This window comes from Cydia fagiglandana, chromosome 21 (genome assembly GCF_963556715.1).
Source record: "Cydia fagiglandana chromosome 21, ilCydFagi1.1, whole genome shotgun sequence".
Taxonomy (NCBI): Eukaryota; Metazoa; Arthropoda; class Insecta; order Lepidoptera; family Tortricidae; genus Cydia; species Cydia fagiglandana.
In genome coordinates, this window is record NC_085952.1 from 11,047,188 (window position 1) to 11,065,141 (window position 17,954).

Sequence of the window (17,954 nt, forward strand, 5' to 3'; positions counted from 1 at the left end):
CGACTAAGTCAACACTGGAAGCGTGTTTGCCTCCCACTGACCTCGTCTTTCAGCTACGGGCGCTAGGCACCTACCGTAGAAAATAGGTCTAGCCTTAACCTTAGAGCATTTTCACATTATCCGCTCCGATATCCGGTGGCGGAAGGAAGTAAAATGTAAGATAATTATGTGTTTCTCTGTATTTATTTATGCATTTAATAAATCATTATTACTAAAAAACTATAAATAACGCAAAAAAGGCGGACTTAATGCCAACGGCACCCGCAGGCATTGGGCAAACGAGCAGACGAATCGCCTGATGGTAAGCGATTACCGTCGCCACGGACACCCGCAACACCAGCCAGAGGGATAGTGCGTTGCCGGCTTAATATGTTAGTACGCTCTTTTATTGAAGGTTTGAGTTTGAGGCAGGTGACGTCTAAAAAAAATATGAAATAATAAATACTCTCATTTATATTACTTATATTTTTATAAACATACATAATTATATCTTAAATTAAGACTTATTTCAAGTTGTATTCGTTCACTTTGTATACAGGGTTACTTTTTTACCGGTACAATAAATTTTACCACATCATTGGTATCGATAATAGATCACATTGCACAAATATTTTTTTTTATATTTCGCATCAATTAATTTATCCTTCACCAATTTAGTAACTTCTGGTTGCACTAAGCCGCTCGCTAAATCGCGCGCGATGACGTAAACAAACAGTTGCCAGTTCGTGCGTTTGCTATAATTGATGCGTAAGGCATCCACATTTTCTAGTACTTTAGCGGATAAGTTTGGGCATTGGTATTTTTGTTTTTTTGTTCCCAAATAGTAGTAACAAAGAATGCTGGTATTTTTTATTTTTGGCAACAATTACGTATGTTGATTTATTGTAAAAAAGTAACCCTGTATATATCGGCAGAGTCATATCATATATGTAAAGAAAGAGTCGTAACTCCATACATCAGCTAGTTTTCTTACCAAAAAGCGCGTTATTTCGTAGGCGACATCTAGCGTCAAGTACCGGAATATATCAGTACTGCTAGCCGACAATAGATGTCGCAGCAAACAAAAACTCTAATGCTCAACAATTTACAATTTTCAGCTAATATTATAACCGGATTACTCAAAACTCTAATTTCAACTCCTGCTTCTAATAATAGTTGTAAATTGTTCTAGCAGTACATTTTTCGTCAGTAGCGACACTTGTGCCATCTGGTGTCAAGTAGCGGTAGTGATAGTTCCACTACTTGACGTTAGATGTCGACTGCGAAATAACGCGCGTTTTGGTAAGAACACTGTTGTATGGAGTTACCACTCTTTTTTTACTTATATTATATTACTCTATGGTACAAGTCTCCTTCTTCTTCCTCCTGGCGTTATCCCGGCATTTTGCCACGGCTCATGAGAGCCTGGGGTCCGCTTGACAACTAATCCCATGATTTGACGTAGGCACTAGTTTTTACGAAAGCGACTGCCATCTGACCTTCCAACCCAGAGGGGAAACTAGGCCTTATTGGGATTAGTCCGGTTTCCTCACGATGTTTTCCTTCACCGAAAAGCGACTGGCAAATATCAAATGATATTTCGTACATAAGTTCCGAAAAACTCATTGGTACGAGCCGGGGTTTGAACCCGCGAGCTCCGGATTGAAAGTCGCACGCTCTTACCGCTAGGCCACCAGCGCTTCTCTCACTCTATGGTACGAGTATCTGTACTTATTGGTATTTCAAAGTGAAAGATTGTTGTAGTCATTTGAATATTTACCTTAACACAAACGAAATAAAGTCGCTATTTAAGAAACGATACCCACGGTAAAAAACCCGCAACCCGCAATTTCGTCTACGTGGAATGATGATTGATAAACATTATCTTATATCCTTCTTCGGACGTCAAACTATCTCCATACCATAACCATATCTCAATGATAACTCAGGAACAAATACTTATTATAAGCACACGAATAAATGCCCTTACCAGGATTCCAACCCAGGACCTCCTGCTTCATAGGCATCACTACAAATAGGGAATGCTCCTGGTACTGTGTTTGTATGGCGAGAACCATGAATTCCCGTTTCCAGTACTGTATGTGTATAGAAAACCAGTACCGAAGCACTCCCTACTACATATTAGACTAGGAGGCAGTTAAAATGCATTAAAAAGAATTTTGACTCTTAAGTTTACAAGGTTAAATTTACATTTTTAATATACATGAACCATCCCATATATAAAGGTCCAGAACAGCACATAGGTGCACAACGAAGCGAAGAAGCTGTTCGTCAGCAATGCTTGCCGAGAGATGTGGTACTTGTGCCAGTTTGGCCCGGTCTTCACCATGAACATGATAAACAGCACCACCACGGAGAGGACGTAGAACATGAAGCCGTAGAGGCTAGTCAGGCCGAGAACACCTGGAACGGAAAATTGTTTTTATATTAGAAAGTATTATTAATATATGGTTTTATTTGGAAATATTGCATTCTATTAATGTGTCTAATGTGCAGGGGGCTGTTTTAATATGTCACATAATACCATGTGATTAGCAGAGTTACTTCGGGGCTGTCCATAAATTACGTCATCGATTTTTGACGATTTTTGACCCCCCCTCCCCTATAATCATCCAAAAATCATGCTTCAAATGACCCCATTTCCTTCTACTTCATGCTACAGTCATCCGATGTCCAGACTCCCCCCCCCCCCCCTAATTTGAAATGACGTAATTTATGAATAGCCCCTTCCCAACATCCTGTTTTGACCGAATTTTGTACTAAAATGACAGATTATTCAGAATGGGGACAGTTGAATACACGTATCTTGGATGATAATACATGGAATAGTATGTATTTGACACAGGGTCAAATATTTAAATTATTAATATCATTATTCTTATCAAACTACCAATTAAATAAATACAATGGAAGGACCATCTGCGAAGACTCTGATCAATTATAGATACCATTAATTCGCTCATAAAAAACTCTAGGCATCATCTTCACCCATTATTTCTTGTTGAAGATATTGATTAAAAAATTGTTGATTTGATAAGTATTTTAGGACTCAGTGTGAAAATTACTTTCAGCAATAATAGTTACATTTTGGTTGATATAGAAGAGTGTCTTTTACATATTATTACCATAGCCTTCTTGGCATGTGAAAAATTGCGTTAGGGCTTGTGCACAAATCACGCGAGGTTCGATGGGGGTGGGGGGGTAAAAAAAAAATCACGATAGATCACGTTGGGGGAGGGGGGTATAAGAAAACCTCACGTGTATTTTTCTACAGTGAACGAAACTAAGAAAAAAAAACCTACCACATGAGTATATAGATACTTTTTCTCGGTTTCGTTAAACATAAACCTTCACTCTGCACCTCAAAATAGCGAGCCTATTTAACGAAAATAGAAAGATAAACAAGATTTTCTATATACAATACTATTTATTTTAAAATTAGGTCGAATGAAAAAATACACGTGAGGTTGTGTGGGGGGAGGGGGGTTAGCCAAAAATCTCACCAAATATCACCAAGGGGGAGGGGGGGTCAAAAAGTAGGCGATAACACCTCGCGTGATTTGTGCACAACCCCTTAGGGTGGTATTCCATCTGTCCAAATGTGTATTGCGTCCCACATTTTGCTTTAATGAGAGAGTGAGACGCAGACATTGGAGAAAGGAGTTGAATAGGTGGAATAGTTCATTAAACATTACCCGCTGTAGAGCCCGAAAGCGCAGCCATCGAAGTCCTGCAATACTCGATAACAGCGCCATTGTTTCTGAGCGCTGCTTCGCTGTACGCCACGGGCTCTGGCTTGATATCCTTCGCTTTTACAACAGTAGCCATTGTGGATATTTTTCAATTATTACTTAGAAAATTAAAGAAATAAAGACTCGGCTACACAAATTCATGAATTAATCGACAAAGAAATGTCAGAAATGACATTGACACTGACAGCAAGTGGGCAATGACATTGACAAAGTAAAATTATTCAAGCAGCTGTGAAAGACGCGCATGACACTAATTATTATTGTTTCTGTACCTTAACTTTCCTAATATCGGGTACTCTTACCGTGGAGATAAGGCTAATATTATTAGATATGCATATGAATCACTTTCTATACTGCTCGAATTACAATTGAATACTTATTTAAATGAATTCAAAAGCATATGTGCAACATAATGTGTCATCATTACAGCTGTCTTAAATAGTTTAAAAATAAAATTTGGCACGCTCACTCACACATGCGTTCGACTCCATAGAAACGACAAGATCTCACTCACACTTATAAACCGTTTCCATGTTGGTTTTCGCGGCACTGAAGCGTCGTTGAACTTATTTTCATTTAAAATCTGTGTATTTATCTATATATTTCTGTGTTTTGGTGCATATATTAAAGAAGTGTGTTTTTGGCGTCTATAAATATTATCATTACTTATACGGCAATGGATTTTCATCGTTAACAAGCCTGTGAAAATATCATGGCGTGTCTGGGCCTAATGCATTAGGCAGATTCTCGTAACAAAATAGGACTTTGCACATATCATATCGGGACGTTCCATTTTCTGGTTATTTTTTCAGTATCAGTGATGCAGGTAGGTTCGATTGTGATATTTGGAATAATTCTATCATTTTGAGGTGTTTAGCAAAAAAGGAAATTAAGTTTTTCGATGTACTGTGTTTGATAATGTACCAGACAGACCGCCTATCACCCATTTTGTCCGAGTGCCTATTACGTTCGCTGGACGTTGAATTGGCATAATAATGCCTCGGTAAGTGTTTAAGAGCAGGTCTTATTCATGATATCCTCATTTTTACGACTTACGGTATTTAATTTGTGCAAATAATTGAATAACCTATTTTTTCGGAAATGTGAACTTCATTTTATTTCTTTTGTTTCAGTATGCCAACCTAGCTATAGTTTGACTAGTGCTACTCGACTACCGTGGTTTGGCGTTGTATCACTCAATTTTATATTCACCAATTCCATGATTAGCAGAAATTTTGAAATACGAAAATTTTACATAATATATGTGAAAGTTGAAACAGAATTCTAAATGACGGTGTTGAGCGCCTGAATTGATTAAAAATGGATGAATCAGAGGAGAATATGAGTACTGAAGATATCAGTAATGTTGACAGTCCTGTGTCTGTCAAAATAAAACCTAAAAAGAGGTCGCTGGTTGAGCGAGAACTTGAAACTAACTTGACAGCCCGAGTGACATCTCCTGTCACCGGCGAAGGCTCTAACACCAGCAGGTATGGCCGGGCCCGTAGACTCAAGACTGCTTCAGAAATTGATGCAGAGAAAATCATGAAGCCATTAAAAGTTGATGTTACTAAGCAACCGCAGGCATATAAGATGCATGCATCTAATTCACCTATAAAAAAGGAAACTCCTAAAAGAACAATCTCAGTGGGGTCAAGCATTGAAGATCAGATAGAGAACATTTATAATGAGAACATATCTTTAAGCCGGTTTGGGTCCGAAGAGAAGGCTAAATCTCAGTCCCCTGCCAAGAAATTCAGCAAAGTTTATATCCGGAAGGATCTGATTCAGAAACCGGACACAGATACTGTTGTGTTGATTAAGAATATGTTTTCACCAAACAAATCTAGTTCTCATTTGAGCAATATCCTAGAGAGATCCTCTGAGAAATATTCTTTAAATGGACATGGGAAGGCCATGAACGGTTTTCCGGATACTTCTTCAGTTGTTAAAACATTAGATTTTGATGGTAAAAAGAAAAACAAACAAGTTTCCCCTGCACAGACTATTAAAAAGGAAGTCAAAGAGAAAATATCCAAAGATGTAAAAGAAAAGGTTATATTTAAAGATGTAAAAGAGAAGTTGGTGGCGAAGAATGAGTTATTTGAGCTGGAGGCGACCTGTGAGTACCAAGTCGGAGACTTGGCATGGGCGAGGGTTGGCACTTACCCATTTTGGCCATGCATTGTCACTAGGGAGCCATTTAGTGACATGTTTGTTAAGAAGAAGTGTAAGTAACATTTTTATTAATTTTTCATATTGATCTTCAAATTTAGGCAACATATTCCATTCCTGCCACTACAATCTAATTGTATTTATTGACAACCATTCTACATAGTATACCTAAACTTTACCATTGTAATGCATAAATTGGTAATAATTGTAATAAATATCATCATCATCATCATCTCAGCCATAAGACGTCCACTGCTGAACATAGGCCTCCCCCTTGGACCTCCATACGTGCCGGTTGGAAGCGACCCACATCCAGCGTCTTCCGGCGACCTTAACAAGATCGTCTGTCCATCTTGTGGGTAGTAATAAATATGCTTAGTATCAAATTTTTAAAAACATATTTTTTGTTTATATAAAAGTGGCACAACTTTCATACTTGCCTCTCAACTCAATTATTTGTCATAGATATGCATTTAAGGGTCTCCCCAAATATATCGACGCGCATTCGGCAAAAGCCGATAGGAAAAAGCTTTATGTCCGCGCAATAAGAGCGAAAAAGCCGTCGACGCGTTGGCAGGTGCCGGCCGATGCGAGCCGAGCCGAACGACGACTTTTTCGCTCTTATTGTAGTGTCCAAACTTACATATTTTTCATAATCATAATAGCCATTATTGCCGATACTAAAACAGTATTACATTACATTTACAAACAAATCTACTTAAAAACTAACACATCATATTGTCCGGATTAGTGTTCAGCGTGTCTTCTGACACATAGGCCTCTCCCAGCTGCTTCCATTCCTTTCTATCAATGGCTTTTCTGGTCCACCTGGACCACATATTTTTACCATAATTCAAATAATGGTCCTGTCATAGTGTTCCTTCACGAACGGGTTCTAGCAGGCATTCTACATAACATTAACTAAAACTCTCCAAGGGGCGTACGTGTTCAATCAAGATCCACACACAATCCTATCAAAAGACCGGGATTTATAGGCCCGTGAAATCCAAAATGGAGTTGCAAATTATAATAATTAAGGAACTATGCTTTTACAATATTTTTGTTACTTAAAGTAATACATATTTTACATTATACATATTTTTATAAATAAATTAATGTGCTTTGACTTCCAAAAAATATATGTACATTTTACGTGACAACTATATGCCATCTAAATGACCTATCTTATAAGGACCATCATACGCGAGAGTTACATGTATATAATATATTATATACCTATTTACCTATGTTAATATGACAGCAATGTTTTTATTACTGTATACATAATTAATTAAAGGCAGTTATGTAATGATTTAAAAGTAGGTAAAAAATAATGATTGCACCTAGAATGGGCCTTTTTAGGGTTCTGTAGCCAAATGGCAAAAAACGGAACCCTTGTGGATTCGTCATGTCTGTCTGTCTGTCTGTCCGTATGTCACAGCCACTTTTTTCTGAAACTATAAGAACTATACTGTTGAAACTTGGTAAGTAGATGTATTCTGTGAACGCATTAAGATTTTTACACAAAAATAGAAAAAACAAAGTTTTGTACGGAACACAAAAACAGTAAATTTTGGGGGTTCCCCATACTTAGAACTGAAACTAAAAAAATTTTTTTCCATCAAACCTGTACACTGTGTATCTATGGATAGGTCTTCAAAAATGATATTGGTGTTTCTATTATCATTTTTTTCTAAACTGAATAGTTTGCACCAGAGACACTTCCAAAGTGGTAAAATGTGTGTGTGCCGCCCCCCCCCCCCCCCCCCCCCGTAACTTCTAAAATAAGAGAATGATAAAACTAAAAAAAATATATGATGTACATTACCATGCAAGCTTCCACCGAAAATTGGTTTGAACGAGATCTAGTAAGTAGTTTTTCTAATACGTCATAAATCGTAAACCGCAATTTTATTATGTTACTTGCTGCTACGGAACCCTTCATGGGCGAGTCCGACTCGCATTTAGCAAACTAGCCATAATGCTTATGACTATGAGGCTATATTTCCATTTGTCTTCACAAGACACAGATGGGAATAGGTGCAGTCATATGAAATATTCCCATCTGCCCCCGCCTCATATGTGGCGGCGGTTACGTGGGGCGGGGACAAATTTGGAAAAATTCCATATTGTAGTTTATTTTTTTCTAATATTTATTTCTAAATGTTTCAGTGTTCGGCCGCGTGGAGCGCTCAGTGATCCACGTGACTTTTTTCGGTGACAACGGCCGACGCGGGTGGATAGTAGACAACATGCTCCGCAAGTACCTCGGCAGGGCAGAGTTCGAAGCATGTCGCAACAAGTTCACGCCAGAGGTAACACACATACACTACACACACAACAGCCGTTGTGGCTAGATTGTAGACAACATGCGCAAGTAACAGGGCAGGGCAGAGTTCGAAGCATGTCGCAACAAGTTTACACCAGAGGTAACACACATACATACACACACAACGGCCGTCGCGGCTGGATTGTTGGCAACATGTGCAAATAACAGGGCAGGGCAGAGTTCGAAGCATGTCGCAACAAGTTTACACCAGAGGTAACACACATACATACACACACAACGGCCGTCGCGGATGGATTGTTGGCAACATGTGCAAATAACAGGGCAGGGCATAGTTCGAAGCATGTCGCAACAAGTTCACGCCAGAGGTAACACACATACATACACACACAACGGCCGTCGCGGCTGGATTGTTGGCAACATGTGCAAATAACAGGACAGGGCAGAGTTCGAAGCATGTCGCAACAAGTTTACGCTAGAAGTAACACAACGGTTGCCGTGTAGTAGTAGACAACATGCGCAAGTAGTCACTCTCCGAGATTGTTATGCCGTGTATGGTTTTAGCTAAATTGGTCATTCCATAGCGTAAGTATTGAACAAGCAATTTAACTAAGTAAGACCCTAGGCTGAGCAATCGCGGCGCGTGATAGTACCACGGCAGGGCAAAGTTTGTCGCAACAAGTTTACGCCAGAGGTAGTTATTTTAAAGCTTCGCCACACTGCCGCAGGGTATGAGAGGGATGCCGCATCACGCTAGATTCGATTGTACGATGTAGGATGGGAGCGCGCGGCTATCTATACACCTTATGTTCGGTATTAAAACGTTATTTTATTGATTTTCTACATTTTAAAAATGACATACATCAAGAAGATGACTTTTCGTATTCGATATGTACCATGAACACATGTTTTATATAAATTAAAGAACCAGCTAGAAATATGTGTTTAATTCAACATATATAATACATAATCCACTTCACCTTATAAAACAATGTCCTCCGCCGCGAATGTCTGTATGTTCGCGATAAATTCAAAAAGGACTAAATCGGATTGTCATGCGGTTTTACCTTTCAAGGTAATGATTCTGGAAGGTTGAGGTGCAAAGTTTGTTAAGGTTGTGTAACCCGTGCGAAGCCGGCGGGTCGCTGTTAAAAATAATTGGTTGTGACATATTTTCACTTAATTATGTGTACAGCAGGCTGCCGAGATAACTCTCCCCCGACTCGCACTCGCACTTGACCGCTTTTATTCTATAACACTTCACAGTATCATAAGGAACAATTTAAAATTGTTAACATACATAAATTCACATTTCAGTCCAAGAAGAAGGATCCACGTCTGTATGCGGCGCACTTCGTCTCAGAGAAGAAACTACCATTATGGAATGTGTCCGTCGAAGAGGCAGAAACGCTTATGAAAGAGCCCAAGAGACTTCGAATCGATGCCCTATACGACATGCTCGAAAAGGCAAGAGCTGCCAAAACTACCCCCAGCAAACGTGATAAGGGAGGGAAGATCACACGAACTGACAGCGACGTATCTTTAAGCGAGAGCTTATACGATACACTGTTCTCTGAAGATGATGGCAAACAAGATGATAACCGCTTGAATAGAGCAAGGAATAAGTCTTTAGATGTCTCTGAAGTAGTCACAGCTTGCTTAGACAATATGGCGGCGAGAAGCGGCATCATACAAATACAGAGACAGTCACACATGGACAGGTGGCTGCAGAAAGCTAAATCTAAAACCCCAGAAAAAATACAACCGAAATTACATATTAAGGTAGAAAGAGAAAAGAGAAAGGATAAAGCCAAAAAGAAGAAAGAAGGTAAAAGTACGCATAAAACGAGGAAGAATGAATCTCTTGGATGTGGTACTAATTTGCTACCGTATCAAAATGAGCATGATTATAGTAGTGTTAATTATGAAAATCATGATATCAATGACAGTTCTAATAAAAATACCGACTCGGCCAGTGGACTTGACAGCACATTGGATACTAGTACAACTATTAGTGATATTGGTGTTACCGTAAAAATTGAAAATATTGATAGCAATATGGAAGACTGTAGTCAAGAAGATATCATAACATCTATAGTGAATGATGACATTGTTATGACAGATTCAGTCAATATTAGTAAAGATGAAACCAGAAATAATGAATCAAATCCAAAAGACATAAGTAATAATAATAAAATAGAAAATAACAATGAACATATTCTAGATACCGGTAGCAAAGATAATGAACTTGTAGAAATTAAAGAAGAACTTCCATTTAATACCTGTGATTTACCAAATTCTATTCAGCCTAGACGAAGTAAAAGAAAGAGACAGACCTTTGAAGGCTTAAACAATAGTATAACCGGAAACAAAGCTAAAGAGCCTAAGTTAGATTTAAATAACCTTAAACCCAATGAGGAAACAACGACTCCCAATAAAGTACCTAAAAGTAATAATAACCAAGAAAGTAAAGAAGAAACTGAGGATTCCGAAAAAATGGAAATGGCGATTAATGAACCAGCCATTGAAAATTTGGACAAGCAAATATCTCAGAACATCAAGGTTGAATCAACAGACTCATTTTCTGATCAATCAAAACATCCAATTGAACCTTTGAATATAGCTCCATGCGAAAGTTCCTATCAAAAACCAGAGCCACAGCGAAACAGTGATGTCCTAACTGTTGATAGTCACGAAAAAGCACTCGCAGAATCGGAGAAATGTGTTAAAGAAACTGGTTTGATTACGACCACTACTGACGGAGATATATCCACTATAAGACGTTCTAGGCGTTCAAAAGAAAAACAGGACGCCAAGAAGACTAAAAAAGATTTAAAAGAAAACAACAAGTTTGAATCAACTGACCTTATGGCTTTTGATAATATACCTAAATCTGTGGTTGACAATGTACCACTTAATTCCGAAAACACGAACACAGAGAATCATCTACCAACCGAAACCAAAATTGAAAACGAAACATCTCTAAACAGCAAAGAATCGGAGAAATGTGTTAAAGATAATGGTTCGATTACGACCAATAATGATGGAGATATATCCACTATCAGACGTTCTAGACGTTCAAAAGAGAAACACGACGCGAAAACGACAAAAACAAATTTAAAAGAAAACAACAAGGTTGAATCAACTGACCTTATGGCTTTTGATAATATACCTAAATCTGTGGTTGACAATGTACCTCTTAATTTCGAAAACACGGACACAGAGACTAACCTACCAACCGAAACTAAAATTGAAAACGAAACATCTCTAAACAGCAAAGAATCGAAGAAATATGTTGAAGAAACTACGACCAATAATGATGGAAATATATCCACTATCAGACGTTCTAGACGTTCAAAAGAGAAACATGACGCGAAAAAGACAAAAACAAATTTAAAAGAAAACGACAAGGTTGAATCAACTGACCTTATAGCTTTTGATAATATACCTAAATCTGTGGTTGACAATGTACCTCTTAATTTCGAAAACACGGACACAGAGACTAACCTACCAACCGAAACCAAAATAGAAAACGAAACATCTCTAAACAGCAAAGAATCGGAGAAATGTGTTGAAGAAACTGGTTCGATCACGACCACCAATGATGGAGGTATATCCACTATCAGACATTCTAGACGTTCAAAAGATAAACACGACGCCAAGAAGACAAAAAAAGATTTAAAAGAAAACAACAAGGTTGAATCGACTGACCGTATGACTTTTGCTGATATACCTAAATCTGTGGTTGACAATGTACCACCTAATTCAAAAAACACGGACACAGATGATATACCAACCGAAACCAATATTGATAAAGATGAAGATAAAACATCTCTAAACAGCAATGCTGAATCAACTGAGCTTATTTCATGCGTTAGTAGTATATCCAAACCTGTGGTAGACATAAAACCACTTAATTCAGAAATCGCGGTAACAGTGAGTAATGAATCAACTACTATAAATTTAGAAAAAGAAATTTCTGAAAACAGTAGGGTGGAATCAATGGAAATATGTGGTGACAAACCTAATGATGAGAATAAAAATGAACCACTTAGTTCAGAAATTACGGTAACAGAAAGTAATGTGCCAACTGTAAAAAATATTGAAGAACAAACATCTCAAAATAAGAAACTTGAATCGGCAGAGCCTATACCGTGTTGTAGTAAATCTAAACCCGTGGTTGTTATCGAACCACTTAATTTTGAAAGCACTATATTAAAAAGTAATACAGCAACTGTAACTTATTTGGAAGAAACTACCAAAAACAGCAAACCTGAAGCAACAGAGCTCATGTTATTTAATAATAAATCTAGACCCGTCGTTGTAATTGAACCACTTAATTGTGAAAATGTAGTAACAGAATGTAATCCAACAAACATTGCAAATTTAGAAAAAGAAACTTCTCAAAATAACAAACTTGAATCAATGGGGCTAATGGCATTTCATAAAAGTTCCAAACCCGTGGTTGTCATTGAACCACTTGACATGCAAGGTCTAGAAACACAATTCATAATTAAAGGATCAAAACCACTTGTTCGAAATAGGTCGTTAGATAGTTTAAATAAAAAAGAAAACTTCGAAGACAAATCAGAAACAAGTGTATTATCAGATTTGGTTCAAAATGATGTTAGTAATGTTTTGAAAGACGTCAACAACACAACAGAAGTGAGCAACGCAGTCCATGTAGAGTTAGAAAACGTTAATAGCAAACCAAATATTGATACAGATACAACAAGTCAATATACTGATGTGAAACCCAGGACAACTCAAGATGTTTCTAAGGATGGTCATCAGGAGACTGAGATAAGTTTTGATGATTCCGAGAGAGCGGAAGTTGATGACGGTGCTTCTCATGTTGTTGAAAAGGATCTGGGCGTTGCGACCAGCTCGATTCCGCGAACTGAATTAACGGAAACAATTCTAGATCCTTCCGCATTAATAGGGACCAAAATAATTGAAGTTCCTAAACAACCTTTTATGAAGAAAGATGATGACATTCTTAAAAGTAATGTTCAGACCAATGTTGTTATTGGAGAAGAGACATATATATTTGATAGGACCTTATCACAAGATTACGATGAAACTGATGGTGATTGTTATGACGAATATAGTCACTTACCCCAGGTTATTATTAATGAAGAAGTTCAAAAAGCCATTTTGATTCAAAATAATTTGATTAGTAATAAAGAAATTTCATCACAAGAGTCTTGTACAGATAAAACAAACAACAGTACTGAAAAAATATCAAGTTTAAGTTATGATAGTGGGCCTGAAATTGTTAAAAACGATTCACAGATCCAAGGTAATTGCATTTCTTTAGATAAAAATAATATACTAAACAATTTAGAAACAGCAGAAGACCACAAAGTTCCTACAGGTGATGTAAGTACTATAGTGAACGAAGAAAATAATTCTACCGAAGTAACTCAAGACAATAATGACAAGTGTGTTTTTTTAGATCAACGTTCAAAAACAGCAGATGCAACATCAGCTGACAATATAGAGAAAAAAAGAAAATCACCGAGACTAAGTTTAAATAGAACCAGAAATTACTCGTTAATATTAAACAAAGTATCCGATCATCTAAAACCAGCATCTGTTCTTTCGAATGACAATGAAATGTTGATTAGTAGTAAACGTACAAAAAATGACCCGGAATTTGTTAAATATATGGAGATTCGCCAAGATGCTCTATTAGATGAACAACCTGACTTGACTCAAGATGAAATTGTAACATATTTATATAAAAATTGGCTTTATGAAGAGGAGAAAAAATCAGATATGAAAAAGATGGATGACAATGAACAGGCTAGTTTAGTTAAAGGTTTTCAAGAATCACAACAGCCGAAGAAAATTAAGAAGAAACCTAAAGTCGAAAAAGCAGCAGAGTTGAAAAATATAGACATACGTGAGATGTTGTACAAAGGGAAAACTAAATCGTTTCCTATTAAGTCAGAACTTTCAAGTGAACCTTTAAGTAACACTGAAGACAACATAGCTTTCTGCGAAGGTTCCTATCAAGAACCAGAGCCACATCGAAACAATGTTTTACAAACTGTTGAAAGTAACAAAAATTCATACACAGAACCGCAGAAATATGTTAAAGAAACAGGTTCAACCACAAATGATAACGATTTATCCACTATCAGACGTACAAAAGACAAGCACGACACCAAAAAGACAATGAATGAATTAAAAGAAAAGGTGGAAGATAAATGTGTTGTAAAAATAGCTTCGAGAAATACTATTGTCAGTAAAGTGTCTACGATAAATACTAGAAGTTTACGCCTTTCAAAAGACAAACAAGGTATCAAACAGATAGTAAATCCAGACCCAGAAAAATGTTTAATAGAAAAAAGTCACAGAAGTTCAAATGACATTGAAATTCCATTTACTAATCGTCCAGATCAGCCAAAACAAAAAGAAGACGCCAAAAAGGCAATGGACGATCCAGAGTTCAGGAAATATTTGGAAATTCATCAAGATGATTTATTAGATGAACAATCTGAATTAACACGGGACGAAATTGTTACTTATTTGTATAAATATTGGCTTTATGAAAATGATCCCAAATCAGAATTGAAGAAAATTGATGAGAACCAACAGTTTTATTTAGCCAATGATCTAAATACTGAAAACAATAAACGTTTAGGTCATGCAAAAGAAGGCCTAGATACCGTACAAATCACTGACTCGGAAAAATGTGTATTAGAAATAGCATCACCGAATGACAGTGAAATTTCTAATGTAAAAGAACAAGATGCCAAAGACATGATTAGTACAGAACCAGAAATGTTCCAGGTAAATCCTAACGACAGTACAGCGAGTACTAAACCTAAACCAGGTCGCACAAAAGAAAAACAGGACACAAAAAAGGCAATGAATGAGCCAGAATTTATAAAATATCTAGAAATACATCAAGATACTTTACTAGATGAGCAACCTGATCTTACGCAAGATGAAATTGTTAATTATTTGTATCAAAATTGGTTGTATGAAGAAGGAAATAAATCAGAAATGAAGAAAATTGACGATAACGAGCAGTCTAATCTAATTAAAGGTTTAAATAATTTGCCAGCGCCACAGCTTAAGAAAGTCAAGAAGAAATCTAAGTTTGAAAAAGCGCCCGAATCTAAAAATCTAGATATAAGACATATGTTGCACAAGGAAATCTCAAAATCAGCTCCAAGCGACTCCGAATTTTCAAGGGAAAAAGGTGCTAAAGAATCCGATAAAAATAATCTTCCGGAACAAGTCGAAACTCCCTGTATAAAAAATGAAAACGGCACACACGAATCTAAAGATGTCCAAAATATCGACACACTAAATAATATTGTTCATTCCACTCCACTTAGCAGGGTAGAATCCATTAGCGTTAATAAAAATACTTTTGGCCAAAATTGTGATAATATTCTGAAGACTGTTAAAGAGGAAAGCTCTGAAAACTTGAATAATCCTATAGAGGCAGCAAAAATGCTTCAAAGACGTATTTCTGGTCACCGAGAAAGCAATAAGTCAGATCAACATATGGACGACGCAGAAAATAACATCTCTAAAAAATTAGATGACATTGAAGACATGGAGTTTGGCCTAGATGAACTTGAGGACAAAGACAATGAAGACACAAAAGAATCTACACACTGCAAAATAATCAATGGCTTTATTGAATTTGAAGTAGGTTCCAAATCTAAAACTAATGAAGGATTTGATCCGGAAACTGCTTCTATCAAATCCGAAGACAGCGGAGTCTCTACTACAACACGTAAAGCACGTAAAGAAAAAGACGCGAAGTCAATGGACGATCCTGAATTTTTAAAATATTTAGAAGCTCGTCAAGACGCTCTGATTGATGAACAACCTGATTTAACTCAAGAAGAAATTGTGACATATTTGTATCAAACTTGGTTTTATGAAGAAAGCACGAAGTCGGACATGAAAAAGAGCGATGAAACCGAACAGTCTAATTTGGTGAAAGGTTTGAACCAGGAACCGCTACCACAACCAAAGAAAATTAAGAAGAGACCTAAAGTTGAAAAAGAACCAGTGGAAAAGGTGAAAAGCACCGAAGTCAAAGACATCAAACTCGAAAAATCTGAAAAGGTTTTGAAAAATGCCGATATACGCGACATGATACAAAAACCAAAACGGAAGGCCACACAATCCAAGCCGTACTATAACGAAGATTTTTCCGATTTGGAGGAAGAAGATTTAGAAACATTTAAAATATTTGACAGAGACGAACCGAACGCAGATGGCGAGGAAATTGATGAAGTAGAATTATATTTCGAACAACTAACGAAACCGAAGCCTAACGTTTTTAAAGGTTATGTCAGAGAGCGAGTTTGCGAAATCTGTTATCGCACAGGCAACTTAGTAAAATGTAAAAGCTGCCATGGAACGTATCATGTAGAATGTGTAAAGAAGGAAACTGAAATTACCGAAGTAGCGGGACCTACGAGAGGCCGAAAGAGAAAGCGAGGCCGGAAGCCTAAAGGCTACGATCCTTCATTAGACACTGACAGCCAAAGCGACGAGCGATCTCAAGATGCCAATAACTCTGGAGAAATTAACATTTCGATTGAAGACGAGGCCGAATCTCATATAGTATTTGATGAGGATAACTTCGAAACACTATGGGAGAATAAAATGAAAGAGCTGCAAATTGACACTCAAGACGAATATGCTAGCGATCAGGAAATTGATTGGGAAGTAGAGCCGGGCCATTGTGAAATAGTCGATTTAAAACATAAAGAGAAACCTATAGACTATTCAAACTACAAATGTAATAACTGCCTAAAATATGAAACTCCGGTATGTTTCGTCTGTAAATCCAACAAATCACCTAAAGCTTTAATAGAAGTACGTCAGAAATGCCAAGTAGCTCACTGCCATAGATACTACCACTTAGAATGCTTAGATCACTGGCCGCAAACACAATTTAACTCTTGGGAGCCGTCTAAGACTAATAAAAAGCAAATTGAATACATTGAAGCGTTGTCATGCCCCAGGCATGTATGCCATACTTGTGTGTCGGATGATCCAAGGGGGTGTAAGACGAGGTTTTGTGGTGATAAGTTGGCGAGATGCGTGAAATGCCCGGCGACTTATCATTCGTACACGAAATGCTTGCCGGCGGGAACGCAGATACTGACTGGGTCGCAGATTATATGCCCAAGGCATTACGAGCATAGGTAAGTCGGCTTTTTGCAATATTTTTTAATGTATTAATTGTTATTAATAAAAAAAAATACCTCTATTCAACGCAATTGGTATTGGATTATTATTTATTAGTATACTTAATACTAGTTATGCTTCGTTTTCTGTAATTGTGGCTCATGCATTAGTATTCGGCTTTACCCAATACACCGATAATCTTACCATAATAAGTAAGAAACAGTATAATGTGTAAAACAAAATTTGAGAAAGTAAACGATAGAAAGACAGGCGAAGAGACAAAAATAAATCACAATGTTTTAAAAACCATATGTTACAAAGCATTCCACGGGCTGTCCCGTATAAACGCATTTTATTTCGTCAATTACAACTTTTTCGTCGTTTAAAACCGGTGGTTATTTTTCTGGGCATATTTTGACCATTTGTCACAGAAAAGGAAAATCTTAGGGCCGGTTGCACCAAACCGCCTGTCACCGTTAACCGATTCGGGGCTGTTGACACGCCTGCCGTGTCATAAATGTTTTTTACGTGTGGCGTATGACACGGGAGGAGTGTCATCATATTAT

The 17,954-nt window shown here is 37.3% G+C and overlaps 2 protein-coding genes across 2 annotated transcripts in view; one reads left to right on the top strand and one right to left on the bottom strand.

Moving 5' to 3' along the window:
• Nucleotides 1-447: 447 nt before the first annotated feature.
• LOC134675246 (ER membrane protein complex subunit 6) lies at nucleotides 448-3,920 on the bottom strand. The gene is made up of 2 exons (XM_063533463.1): nucleotides 3,696-3,920; nucleotides 448-2,403 (listed from the first exon to the last, which is right to left on the bottom strand). Exons 1-2 carry the CDS (start codon nucleotides 3,826-3,828, stop codon nucleotides 2,195-2,197), a joined length of 342 nt encoding a protein of 113 aa, XP_063389533.1. The 5' UTR covers nucleotides 3,829-3,920; the 3' UTR covers nucleotides 448-2,194.
• A 317-nt stretch (nucleotides 3,921-4,237) lies between these two features.
• The window catches only part of LOC134675250 (uncharacterized protein PF3D7_1120600-like), a 37,951-nt gene continuing 24,234 nt past the window's right edge, over nucleotides 4,238-17,954 (top strand). The window contains exons 1-4 of the mRNA XM_063533468.1: nucleotides 4,238-4,755; nucleotides 4,886-5,982; nucleotides 8,100-8,242; nucleotides 9,532-17,405. Of these exons, the coding sequence (XP_063389538.1) occupies nucleotides 5,073-5,982; nucleotides 8,100-8,242; nucleotides 9,532-17,405 (8,927 nt within the window). The 5' untranslated portion in view covers nucleotides 4,238-4,755; nucleotides 4,886-5,072. The remainder of the gene's footprint in view (nucleotides 4,756-4,885; nucleotides 5,983-8,099; nucleotides 8,243-9,531; nucleotides 17,406-17,954) is intronic.

Coding starts and splice junctions, on each gene's coding strand:
- LOC134675246 (XM_063533463.1), bottom strand. CDS start 3,828: ATGGCTACTGTTGTAAAAGCGAAGGATATCAAGCCAGAGCCCGTGGCG. Junction 2,404..3,695: donor GCTTTCGGGCTCTACAGCGG/GTAATGTTTAAT, acceptor TTTCCGTTCCAG/GTGTTCTCGGCCTGACTAGC.